This window comes from Pungitius pungitius, chromosome 9, assembly GCF_949316345.1.
Source record: "Pungitius pungitius chromosome 9, fPunPun2.1, whole genome shotgun sequence".
Taxonomy (NCBI): domain Eukaryota; kingdom Metazoa; phylum Chordata; class Actinopteri; order Perciformes; family Gasterosteidae; genus Pungitius; species Pungitius pungitius.
In genome coordinates, this window is record NC_084908.1 from 540,866 (window position 1) to 553,391 (window position 12,526).

A 12,526-nucleotide genomic window follows, 5' to 3' on the forward strand; every position below is an offset into this window, starting at 1 on the left:
GCGTGTCCACAGACTCATCATCACACCTCCGGCTGCAGGAGCTTCAAACTCTGCATTGCTGCAATGGTTCCCAGTTCGATTGTTGGGATCCTGACATGAAGCCGAACTGCCAACCACACCTGTATGTGACAACTCAATGATGTAGTTGAATTTAGCTCACGTGGATGAAATACATCTGTACTACTGGAAGCCTGGATGATGTGAAGCATTGGGAAGTAAATGATTCTATTTAAGAAGCTTTAATCAGCTGGTGTTTTAATTATTTCATTCATACTTGATAAAGGTCATAATTGATTTTACAGAAACTCGACCAATGTATTAAATCACGTAACTTCTAATAACCTTGTCCCAGTCCACTCAGTGGCGTCAGCGCCATACAATAAATAAAAAAAATAAACCAACATCTTAAGGAAACTACCAACCTAAGTTTATGTTGAATCAGTTCAAATTGGAGTGTAGCTCTACGTACAAGTATGTCTTTCTTTTGCAAACATTGCTTCATAGATCGTATATTCCACACTGTTTTAACAATTCATGTTAAACTTACTAAGAATCATTAATATTTTAGAGAGAAACGTGGCACCAGCTTCCACTAACATATCCCTTGCCTCAGGGCTCACCTTTCGTCTTCACACCACATTCCATCAGTTACACAATAGCATAGCTGTCAGATAATTGAATAAGTGGTCCAAAGAACTATAAAAAACACCCCTCCTGTCGCCTGAGGGAAGATCCTCTTCCTCCTGTTACTGTTTGCAAGACAAATAAAAGTCTCGCACCGTTTAGCCAAGAACAGCGATTCAGTGAAGGAAAGCTTTTAGTCACATCTAATACACAGTGTAGCATTAGCTTATTTTCTCATTGCACAGCTGCTGTTTTCCTCTGTTGCTCTTGTTTGCTTGTTTTAAAGAGCGCTTTTGTCCAATCAGATGAAGCCCACGTGTGACAGAGGCCCTCATAATTCATTTTTATCATTTGGGTCTTATTGTCCATGCATCTGCTTTAGAATATTTCATTGCGGAACAAAAAAAACCTTAAAACCAGCTGTGTCTACAGGGAGATTGCTCAACAGTTCTTTAACAAAGTCCCAAATTAAATGAGCAGAATCTGCTTTGTGTGTGACCCAGAAATGGCTATCGATGACATGGAAGTCTAACTCTGCAATCATCGACAAGTGGTACGTGGAAATGAACAGCTGTATTCCTCTTGAAAATATTACAGATATCAAGAAAAGAAAAGTCATCATTTATTTTTGGGATATTTGTCAGCCTTACTTAGAGCACATGGGTCCAACACTAACAGTGCCATAGTGCTGTCATTATTTGGAGTTTGGAGCCATGTGTCAATGTAGTATCTGTGTGTGTGCTCTATTCTATGCACCAACCTATTTCTGTTTGTTTTATTGGGAGGGGGTAATTGTTATTTTTAATATTATTAATATAATTTGTTGCTTTGTTATTTACTTAATTTTATTTATCTTTCTTGTGAATTTCTCCTAGCTATTTTGCTGATATTTTCTGTAAAATGTACTGTATTCAATATATGCCCTGCAAGTTTCTTTGCAAGGTTAAAATACTTGGGAAAAATAAAAATATATAAAAACAATTTTAAAACATCAAAATCACCATCTTAAAAAAAACATTAAAAAGGGAGGCCGGTTCATGGTTATGACGATTTCCCAGCATGCTTCTTTTTTTTTTCACTGCTTTGCTTTCTGATCCTCGGCCTGTGATGCTATCGCGTGTCCCCGGGAACGATTGACAGATCGAGGCAAATCCATCAAAGGTGGGTGCGGCCCTTTCCTGCAGAGTACGGTCGAACCAGGATCATGAAACATGGAAGAAACTCATCGGCTCAAACTTGCCTTTGAAGAGAAGCAGTCAATAAGGATCAAAATAATGAACACAAGTGAATATCGCATCCTCTGACTTCACAGACTCAAGCGCAGCGTGAGCCGTGTTGTCCTGCAGCCGTGTTGCCGTCCTGCAGAGATGCTCGACACCACAGAAAATAGAGGGACGCCTCCTCCCTCAGGGCTGCCGTGGCGTCTTTGAGCCGATGCTTTGCTGTCCTTTAGAACTCTGACAGCGGCTGACATGAATGTCAAACATACACACATGGTTTATGTGCATGCTTAAGTCTTGATTTGTGGTATGCATATTGTTTGTCTTGTTTTGCTACCTTTGATCCAGGCTGTCACACACACACAAACCCTCGCTCCCCGAGGTACGACATCCCTTCTTCAATCTCCATGCTTACAAACACCTGGAGGGCAAAGAGAGACAGAAGAGGAAGCTGAAAGATTTAAAAAAAAAAGAATATATCCCCGCTCACAATCATATCACTATTTCAAGTTTTAGATTAGTCGCACCCCCTAGAAAGTAAAACATGACATCATATAACACAAATATGGAAAATAGCAATTATTTTGTGCATTAGAAGCAAATGGAAAGTTGCAACATGGACAAAGGAATGAGAGGATTTATGATCTTGCCCGATGCCTCAGCTCCTCCTCATTGACCATTAGATGAACAATGAACTGTTGCAAAATGATCTCTGAGCTTCTTCAAAGAAGACAAGGCATCTATGAAGTGCTGGACTGTGGTGAATCCTCCCACTGAACAGACCAGAGAAAACCAAGGAATCGGTGGGGGAAGAATGAGTTGCAAATGAAGGCATTGAAGCCTGTGGAAACGGAGTCATGCTCCTCAGAGGTATAGAACTGAAGCCGAGCTCCCATGTTGTGTTGCAGCTTTTAGTTTGTTGGGCCGTGTGACTACCGTGTGTGTTTCTGTCGTGATCTGGCAGCCCGACACCCCGGGGCACTGTACTGGTCCTGCATGAACACAGGTTCATCACCTGATTTACCGCAGCCGGTCATGCAAAAGTAAGCACTGACAGGATGAAAAATTCAGGTGTTTGTTTGAATTATTCATTCTCCTTATGCCTTTGGAAAGTATATCTTGGTATCTAGTAGTCAAAAAGCATCCTTTTTTTTTTTTGTATCGAGGCGCAGATGTGACACCCAGAAAGCACCAGCTCTGTCCTACACCCCCAATCACCTTGAAGTATTCAAAGGGACATCCAATCACACACAGACACACACAATGTGCACATCAGGCAGATGTGGTTTAGGGAGCAGATGGCTCTTAGATTTCTATCTTTACCTGATTGGAATCACGACTCTTGACTGTGAAACGGCTGGCGATAAGCAGGTGGCCATGTGATCGGATCCTCTCCCAGTATTGAGTCAAATGACCCTGCAGCTCAATCCCAGCATGTGCAACCTGGAGCACAGAGTCCAACCGCGTTGTGGAAACATTCCTCTCTGGAGTGCAGAGATGAATACCAAGTATTTCAGATTTCTCTCACTGGATGCTGAGTCAGGTCGGTCAGTCGGTTTGAGCCGAGGTGTGGCACACAGAGGAGTCGCTGTCTTCCCGGTGTCGGCCCCAGTGCTCGCTGGCTCCACGGCAGGGAAAACGAGATTTTAGTGCCAGAGTGGAATTAGTGAAATCTAAAATACATTAGTGATAATGCTTCCACACAGCTACCACATCGCCACAATATTGAACCGTCTTTCGGTGTTAGACAGCAGTCTTCACCACATTTCATACCCTTGTGTATGTATCTCTTCAGGTGTCCTAACCCTGGAGGTAATTCTCCCCCTCCTCCTTTACTCGCACACCATTTCATGATGGTGGACTCAATAAAAACAGATTTATGTATACAAGACTCGAGGCCTTCATATTCCAGTTTATACGCAGCAATGTTGAACAATGGAAACAGGAGCAGAAATGTACAGTAAAGGTTTGCACTCATTTCTTAATTCAATTCCATGAGAAAATGTGTCCAAACCTCTGGCTGGTACGTCATAGATCCCACAATCAGATACGATCATTGAGCAACGCGGCCTCGCAGGCCACAGTGGGAGCAGTGTGTGCTGTAACTGCAGAAGCACTTTGAAGAACAATACAATGAGGCTCTTTGCTTCGTGTCAGAGGAGAGGCACAAGAAAACATGGTGCAGGGTGAGGTGTCTCATCTTGTCCCAGCCAGGTTGTGTGAAATAGATTGCGTAATATCGGGGTCTGCTGCTCAAGAGTGGGACCAGACCTGTTGAAGAACTTGGAGGTCATGGAGGTGTGAACGCACACAATCGTTTGGTACAGTGGCACCCGTATCGACAATGTGGACATGTCTTTACGTGATAACAGTTACACCTGCATGGGACTGTGAAGACAATCTTTGACGCCCTGATTACATGCTCATCCCTTTGATGCAATGTCACAAAGATAGATTTTTTGTAACATCGTTGTTACTCACTTTTTTTTAAATTAAGCATTTAAATTATGAGCAACAGTGCACTTTCTGAGGTGGGAATCAATGGTTACGCTGAATCTGTTGAACTACAACATTTGAGTTTGACCTATTGAAAGAAGATGACAGTTTCTCTTTGTGTGGTACATTCGAATGAGCCTGCATGTGACATGAGGGGAAGTCTGAATGCCTTTTTGAATCACTTGTTTCGCAACCCATCTTTTGAAAAGAAAATGGAATATTACACATATATGTATTAATAAAGGAATATGTCTTCCTTCATCTTGAGGTTTCTTTTTTCGATGGAGCCACCGAAGCGGAAGGCCTGAAATCTGCCGCCTTCCTTCACTGAAAGCAATAAAGCATCGTGCTGAGGGGGTTGGATACAGAGCAGCTGGCAGCGATTCACTGGTCTCCTCAAGGACACTTCAGCAGGGCAGATGATTGCCAATAAGAGGACTTGAATGCAGGTTTCCCACTTAGAGAACTCCCTGCTGCCAAAGCCAAACACAACAGTGGCTCCAAAACGGCAAATAACAGCAGAGCTCTTGTGAGGTTTGAACCGTGTTTTTGTGCTGAGACTAAGTGATTCCCCCTCATGACGCGCTTTCTGCGACCACAGAGAGTGGACGCTTCAACAAGGAGGCAGTCGGGCATTTTTTGGGTCTCGTGTAAATATTTATTTTCCAGCCCAAAGAGATGTCGCCTTTTAATCCAAGATTAGTCGGCACGGGCAGAATTGAGTTTCAAAGAGGCACCGAGTTGCAAACTAAGCTGGTAATTAGCGCTGCTATCATCACGCAGGTTTGGATCTCATTACACATGCAGCACCAACTCAGCCAAACGCTCCGAATAACCTGGCGAGATGATGGATTATGGTAATTCTGTGTGAAGTCAGTGTTTTGTATTGCTTTTTAATCTTCCAGATGTGTTAATGCTGATGTGTTGAAGCATAAGCAGCATGTTTTAGCTGGTTGAAGCAGGACAAATCTGTTTAGTATTGTTTGATTAAATAAATTCACATGCCAACGTGACATAAAGCCTTACCGCTCCAGCACATCCATTTGTCTACCCACAGGTGCTTTTTTTCTTGTCTCAGGATAATGGGCGTTATCTTTGTTCAGTTATTGTGTAACTAGGTTTTAGCCAAGTTAGATTCAAGATGTTTTTACTACAGCAGACAATTCAATTTATTATGTTTTTACAAATACCAATATGCAAGAAAAAAACAGCAGGGACATAAAGTGTACGATTATTTAAGAGCATTATTTTATTGACCTTCAATTGTGTTCTGTTATCATGTCAATGGAGGATTTTTATGAGTGGTGTACTAATATGTATGAATTATGGTAGTGTAGCTTTTAACAATAAAGTATATCAGTATACATCTTCTTTCTCTAAAATATGAAACACCTCTATTAATGGAGCGCATTTTCCAAGTGAATGACCTTTTGGCCACCAGGAGGAGCTCAGGACATCACTACACCATTGTCAATGAGACCTGAGGAGATCGGCAGGTTGAGCTGCGACACAAACATACAGCCAAAGGCCTTCATGTGTGCTGCTGATTTTATGACAAGTTTGTTTGGAAAAAAAGAATGTGGCAGTCTTCACGAGTTTTTGAAAGAGGAAGAAGCAGCCAGGCTTTTGGCGCTCCGGGAGGAGCATGAGGAGGAGAAGAAGAGAGATGCAGAAGAACACGTAGACAGAACTATGTGATCAGCTGATCAAATCTCTGGAAGAGAGGGTGCAATTCTTTGGAGGAGACGGGGTTGCCTATTTAGAGCTAAAAACCACTCACTTTCTCTTCTACTGCGAAGGTGTTTCTATACTTATAGACTTGTCATAGTCTGGAGGCTTTACTGTATTATTTGTATGTGTAATGCTGCACCAAAGCAAAAGAACTGGAACATGTCACAGTGTGGACGTATGGCTGAACACAAAAACACGGCGAAAAGAGAAGAAAGCCAAACCTCAGAGATGCACCTAGAAGGACCGGCTCGTTAGGACGAAACCCGCCAGAAAGGAAAAGACAACAGACAACGAATCAGCTATCAAGTCCAGGTTCTGTGTGACCGTGTTTCACTGAACAGAACTCGTCAACAGTCACACACACACACACACACACACGTGGATCATGTGGATCATCACATGCGGGTCAAACAACAACCTTCACACAGGCGAGTTAGTAATAGCGTGGCTATAAAAATGGCAATGTTGGTCCAGTCCTTTGGACAAGCCTGAAAGATCTCAACATTATTACATGGATTGTACTAAGAGGATTAATCCTGATGATCATTGAGGTTAACATCTGTAGTTTTGAGTGGAATGTCTCAACCATTGGATTAGATTACTTTGACATTTGGTACAAGCTTTAATGTTGCTTTCAATAATTCAGTTAGTCGTATCTTGAATCGTGACGGATTGAGGAAACATTTTTGTACAGTACTTTGTGTCTCAATGCCAGAAAAACAAATTAACATAATGTTCCCCTCAGCTGTACTTAGTGATTAGTAATATCAGCCAACGTAACATTCTAGCACACTAAGCTAAGACAGACTTTACCTGCTAAACAGTCACACGTTAGCATGATCAAATGTTAACATTAAGAGCTAACATTGCTACATTTTATGGGTTTTTCTTTTAAATCCTTGCAAAATGGATTTTTTAACGGTGAAAATATTCATGTGTTGTCTTTCAATCCCTCAAAATTGCCAATAGCACCAGTTTTACATCAAATTGAAAGCTATGTTTGAATTCCATTTATCCGGTTCTGTTGTTTGTTGTTTCTCTGTAAAACCCGTCACATAAATCAGCTTATAAAAAAGTGCCACAATTACATTTGCACCAGCATCAGCATCTAGAGGCGTGTGCCCCCCCCGTCTCTCACAGACTAACCCTCCCCTCCATGATGGCTTCATAGAGTTGGTCGGTGACCGGCTCGTAGCCCCCGGCAACGCGGTTCAGAAAGTAAATCTTGTCACTCGAGTCTCGCGGCTTGAATCCTTCCCTCCGCAGCCGAGACTTCTGGATTTTAAAGGTGCCTGAGGAAAAGAAAAACGTAAGAACTTAAGCTCCCGCGTGACCTTGGGAATGTGCGTGTCCCCCCGTGTCCTTGCGTCCCACCTGTAGTGTCAACAGATGGCACGAGGCGCAGGAAGACCGGGCGCGCGTAGGAAGGCAGGGCTTCCTGCGCGGCCATCCTCAGCGCGTCCAGGTCGAACTGGCCGCCGCCGTGAGCTATCGCCGCCATCCCGGCCTTCCCCTCCACACCTGCACACACACACACACACACACAGACAGGTGAAGGGGGCGCAACGTCAAGCACTTCATCCGTTGTCCTTCCCCATTTCTACCTGGCACAGAGGCTCCGTAGACGGCTACGACGGCGTGTCCCAGCAGGCGGCTCAGGACTCCCTCCACCTCCGCCGTGGAAACGTTTTCCCCCCGCCAACGGAACGTGTCGCCGCTACGGTCCCGGAAATAGATGTAGCCGCATTCATCCATCACCAGTATGTCACCTGGGAGACGGACAGACAGGCAGACAGGGTGTCATTGAGAGAAATAATAGCGATCGTCGTCATCCTCCCTGCAGGAAGAGAAGAGGCCAGCAGAGTCTGTAGTGATGATGACTCACCAGCACAGTTTAGACATTACTATGATTCACTGTGTTGTTTCCAAGGTGGGAAACACAAAGGTTTCCATTTGGCCCTCACAGACATTCACATTCATATCTGAAGTCTCAGAATGTGTGTCTCCAGGCTGTGGGAGGGAGTACGTGGCTCTAGAGAAACGCAGTGAGGCATACCTGAGACATACGCAGAGTCCCCCACCTTGAAGACATTGTGCGCTATTTTCTTATTGGTGGAATCCTCATCGGCGTAGCCGTCAAATCTCCTGAGTGGATCGGTGTGGTCGATGCGTCCCAGCAACATGCCCGGCTCGCCTGCAGGGACGGGGGGGCACCGCATTTCAGTTTGTCTGTGCGTGTCTGTGTGTGTCTGTGTGTGTCTGTGTGTGTCTGTGTGTGTCTGTGCGTGTGTGTTTTTTTGAACTAGTTCAGTTCATAGTTCAAACTTAAATATTTGAACTAAGTTCACAGTTTCAACTAGTTCAGTTCTTTTTTTCCATATGTTGCTGCAAGCTATTATTTTTCTAAATTATTGTCACAGCCCAGAACCACAGACAGCAATTATTTGATCAGTTTTAACACTGAAGCTGTGCATCAGATTTCATCTTCATATCCAATTTTGAATCCTTATCCAACCAGGGTTCACATTAGCATTGAGGGGACATTGTTGCTTTAATGTTGCTGTCCATTCACTCCACACTAGCAGCAGCTGCAGCGTTCACCCCTACAGTACATCCTCAAACACATGCTGCTTGAATGGTCTTTTTTAAATAAGGAATAAAAACATGACAGTTATCATTAAGGTGCAAATGTTTGCAAAGAAAGGTCAGATTCCTCCCATCCTCACCGACCTTGTCAGTAACTTCATAAAACTCGTTTAAATTATTAGACGCCGCCTCTTTGTGTGTGTCTGTGCATGTGTGTGTGTGTGCGCGTGTGTGTGTGTCTGTGCATGTGTGTGTGTGTGCATGTGTGTGTGTGTCTCTCACCAGGCCGACAGGGTATACAGAGGCTTCGTGAATCCCTGAGCAGCTCACCGCTCTCCCGCACCCTGAACAGTCTGATGGGGTAAAAGCCGGGCAGGATGCGGCTGTTGAACCCACAGGCCCCCACCTGGACGAGTGGCAGCACACGCACCGTGAGCCGGGACGCCGTTGGGAAAAAACACGCCACTCTGCCGCGATGCTATTCGAGTCACCACAAACCTTTCCGTCTATGTTGAGCAGGCTGCAGTTGCACTCTGTGGCGCCATAAAATTCCCCAATTCGAGGAATTTTGAATCTCTGGACAAAGTCTTGCCACACAGAAGGACGGAGGCCGTTGCCAACGGCGACACGCACCCGGTGACGGGCCTCGGACGGACGGACCGGCTGGGCCAACAGGTAGCGACAAATCTCCCCTATGTATTGAATTACCTGGAGAAAAAGAAGATCGGACGGTTTGGGTCGAGGGGAAGCAGTCGGACAACGGGCCCGCCGCTCGACACCCCTCGCCTGTCACTGGCTTTGATGGCGGCGTGAACTCACAGTGCAGTTGTGCCTGACACAGTCGTCCCAGAAGCGACTGGCTGAGAACTTCCTCCTGACCACAACAGTCAAACCGAAGAGCAAACACTGGCCGACACCCATGATGGTACCTGGTAACATTCACATTTCACATCATTAGACAAATACTGTGTACATACAGACAGACAGAAACAATGATAGTGGACAACTGATTCATCTTTGTTTTCCCTAAATATTACATCTAGATTTGAACAGTATAACATGTAGATGGACCATTGATCGGAGTGGATCAGAATACAACACACTAAGAAACGGTTATTACAGTTCAATGTTATTTAACAACAGGCGTAGGGAGAAACCAAAAGCTACAACTCATTCAGACAGTAAAGCGTTTCAAAAAGACACAATAATGTGGGGGAGTGTCAGTAAAAACAGATGGCCGGGAGAGAGCGGGTCGATGCCTACCTGACGAATGATACAGCGGAAGACAGTCGTAGAGGACGTCATCGTGGCACAGACCAAAGGAGTGGAAACCAAAGGCAGCGATGCGATAATACCTGACGAGAAAGATGGAATAAAATGACTGACATCCATCATCGCCAGACCTCTTCAAACAACGTTGACCGTGATTAAGGCCCTGATTTGAATTAAGTGCAGCGAGAGCCACCAATCAGACCATGTCAAATGAGACACATGTAACGGCAGATGTGTGTCAGCAAATGATCAAAGTTGATGCAGTTTGGTGTGTTTCCTACAACTTTCTACTGCACGTGACAAATAAGACATTTGATTTTTTTACATTTTGAGTTCCCACCATCGACATACAGTGTGTCGAACGAGGTCACAAATAAACTCACCGACTGTGCACCACCACAGCGGCCTTCGGCATCCCCGTTGTACCAGAAGTGTAGATGTAGAAAAGTCTGTCTGCATGCAGAGGGAGAGAGAGAGAGGGAGAGAGAGAGAGAGGTCGTTACTTTAGCACAGCTTCAGCTTATTTCCTTTGGCCCTGATTAGACCGGACAGAGAAAGGATAACATGGATGACATGGAGCAAAGGACAGATTTGAACCTGAGAAAGGTCATCACTTCTTTCTTCACCTTCATGCTTCGTCTTCTGTTTATTTGCCACAGTTCCACGTTTGTGGAATGCACCTAGACTCTCCCTCTCATTCCTTAACCTGTTTGTGTCTCTCCTTCCATATGCTCTCTGTTATTATGACAGTCTGCACAAGCAAGGACTTGAGGAGTATTTTCTTAGGAATGTCGTGAGATAACACAGGTAGAAACTATAAATAGGATAAATCAATTAGAGGAAAGTGAATGCACACGTATGGACCTCTTCAGAAGTGGGAATGAATGAATTAGATGTTTGATGATAGTCAGTGTATCTTTGAAAGGAGCAGATGATTTGTTAGACAGCTGTGTGTGTGTGTGTGTGTGTGTGTGTGTGTGTGTGTGTGTGCGTGCCCTCATGCGCATGCTCCATCGAGTGGATCAAAGCAGACCCCAGAGAGCTGAAATCTGTGGCAGGCAAAGACTTGCTACGGAAAACACGGTGTTGCAATTCAAACCGATATCATGTAACGCCGTGACTTGAAAGAGCCTCACCATTGAAGTCCTTCCTGAGCGCGTATCGCGGCGGGTGTCTGGGCGAGCGCTCCAGCAGGGCGTCCAGCTTCTGGACCTGGCGGCTGCAGGGCTTCACCTCAGCGTCCCGCTCGCCGGTGCAGAACAGAACCACGCGGGGCTGCAGGGAGTCGCTCACCTCCGACACCGCTGGGAGACAATTCCCAAAGCCGTGTGTTACAGACGTGTGGCTGCATGGCCAGTGCACGCCGTCAGGCTGCCTGTCAGCACCCACGTGCCCCTACCTTCTGCCATCTCTGCCCCGAACACCAGGGCCCGAGGACGGGACACGCTGACGCAGTGCAGCAGAGAATGCAGCCGCAGGTTGTGGTTTATGAGGGCAGCCTCCACGCCGACCACAGCCAGACCCAACCAGAGGGCCACCACTAAAGGCCGGCTCTCCATGTACAGGGCCACCACGTCTCCCTCAGCCCACCCCTGTGCCAGCGCCCAGTGAGCCACGGCATGGCACCGCTCTCGCAGCACCCTGAAAGTCCAGATCTGGGAACAGGACGAGGACGGCCCTGCGGTGAGTCCAACCGCGTCGGTCAAAGCGGAGTGATTTGCAATCCCCGAGGGGTCCTCACCTCTCCTGTGGGCTCATAGATCAAGGCAGGTTTGTCTGGGTGCCGTGTCACCACCTGGGCAAACAGGCCAGGGATGGTGCTTCTATTTCTCAGATTGCGGCTCATGGAAAACCTCACCCGAAGGATAACAGCCAGGCACCTTTTAGTTAGAGAGCAGTTGGACAGGGCTGGATTAAATACACTTTTAGATAGGAATGGAATGATCACACATATACACACAAAAAAAAATTCCCTCACATTAAGTCTCTTTTGATGGTGCGTAAAGCGACATGCAGGAACTTCCAGGAACCCTTCCAGACCAAAAAGAGCCCCAACACCGCGAGGCCCGCCGTGACGGCCCCCATCGGATGCATGGCGCTGTCTGTGTGCGCAACAACAGCCGCTTCAGCGCTAAATAAAACACTCACTGCACACACCTGTGGTTTGATGAGAGGCGCCTTACCTGTCCGACCGTTTCAACTCTGCCCCAGCAAGAAAGGGAGAAAGGAAGGAAGGACGGAAGGAAGGAAGGAAGGAGTGAACAGCGGCGAGGCGCTCCTGCAGAGCTCCGAGGGAACTTTTGAAGTGGCCTCGCTCTACGTGATGGGAGGCGGCACGCGCCTGATGTGAACGCGCTTCAGCTCCCGCGTCAGCACAACATCGCTCCCCCAAGGGGTGATTCACCCCCCCCCCCCCGCCCCCTCCCACGGGGTGATTCACAACACGTAGGGTCTGATTTAATTATTCGTGAACGTCTGATTGTGTTCCCGGGAAAGAAGATCTAGTGCGATTCGTGCGTAACTCTCAGAATGACACGTGATAAATGACCGTTGCTGAAGTAAAACCTTTTTAATTGTCAGTTTGCAAACTTAACGCA

General features: G+C 46.0%; 1 protein-coding gene across 1 annotated transcript; it reads right to left on the reverse strand.

The window, feature by feature from the left end:
* Positions 1-5,470: 5,470 nt before the first annotated feature.
* On the reverse strand, positions 5,471-12,254 carry LOC119218147 (long-chain fatty acid transport protein 1-like). Its single transcript, XM_037472330.2, has 14 exons — positions 12,113-12,254; positions 11,908-12,031; positions 11,671-11,809; positions 11,329-11,584; positions 11,066-11,233; positions 10,313-10,382; positions 9,921-10,012; positions 9,477-9,586; positions 9,156-9,365; positions 8,940-9,063; positions 8,128-8,265; positions 7,676-7,840; positions 7,446-7,592; positions 5,471-7,363 (listed from the first exon to the last, which is right to left on the reverse strand). The coding sequence occupies exons 2-14, from the start codon at positions 12,021-12,023 to the stop codon at positions 7,206-7,208; spliced, it is 1,893 nt and encodes a 630-aa protein (XP_037328227.2). The 5' UTR covers positions 12,024-12,031; positions 12,113-12,254; the 3' UTR covers positions 5,471-7,205.
* Positions 12,255-12,526: the final 272 nt, after the last annotated feature.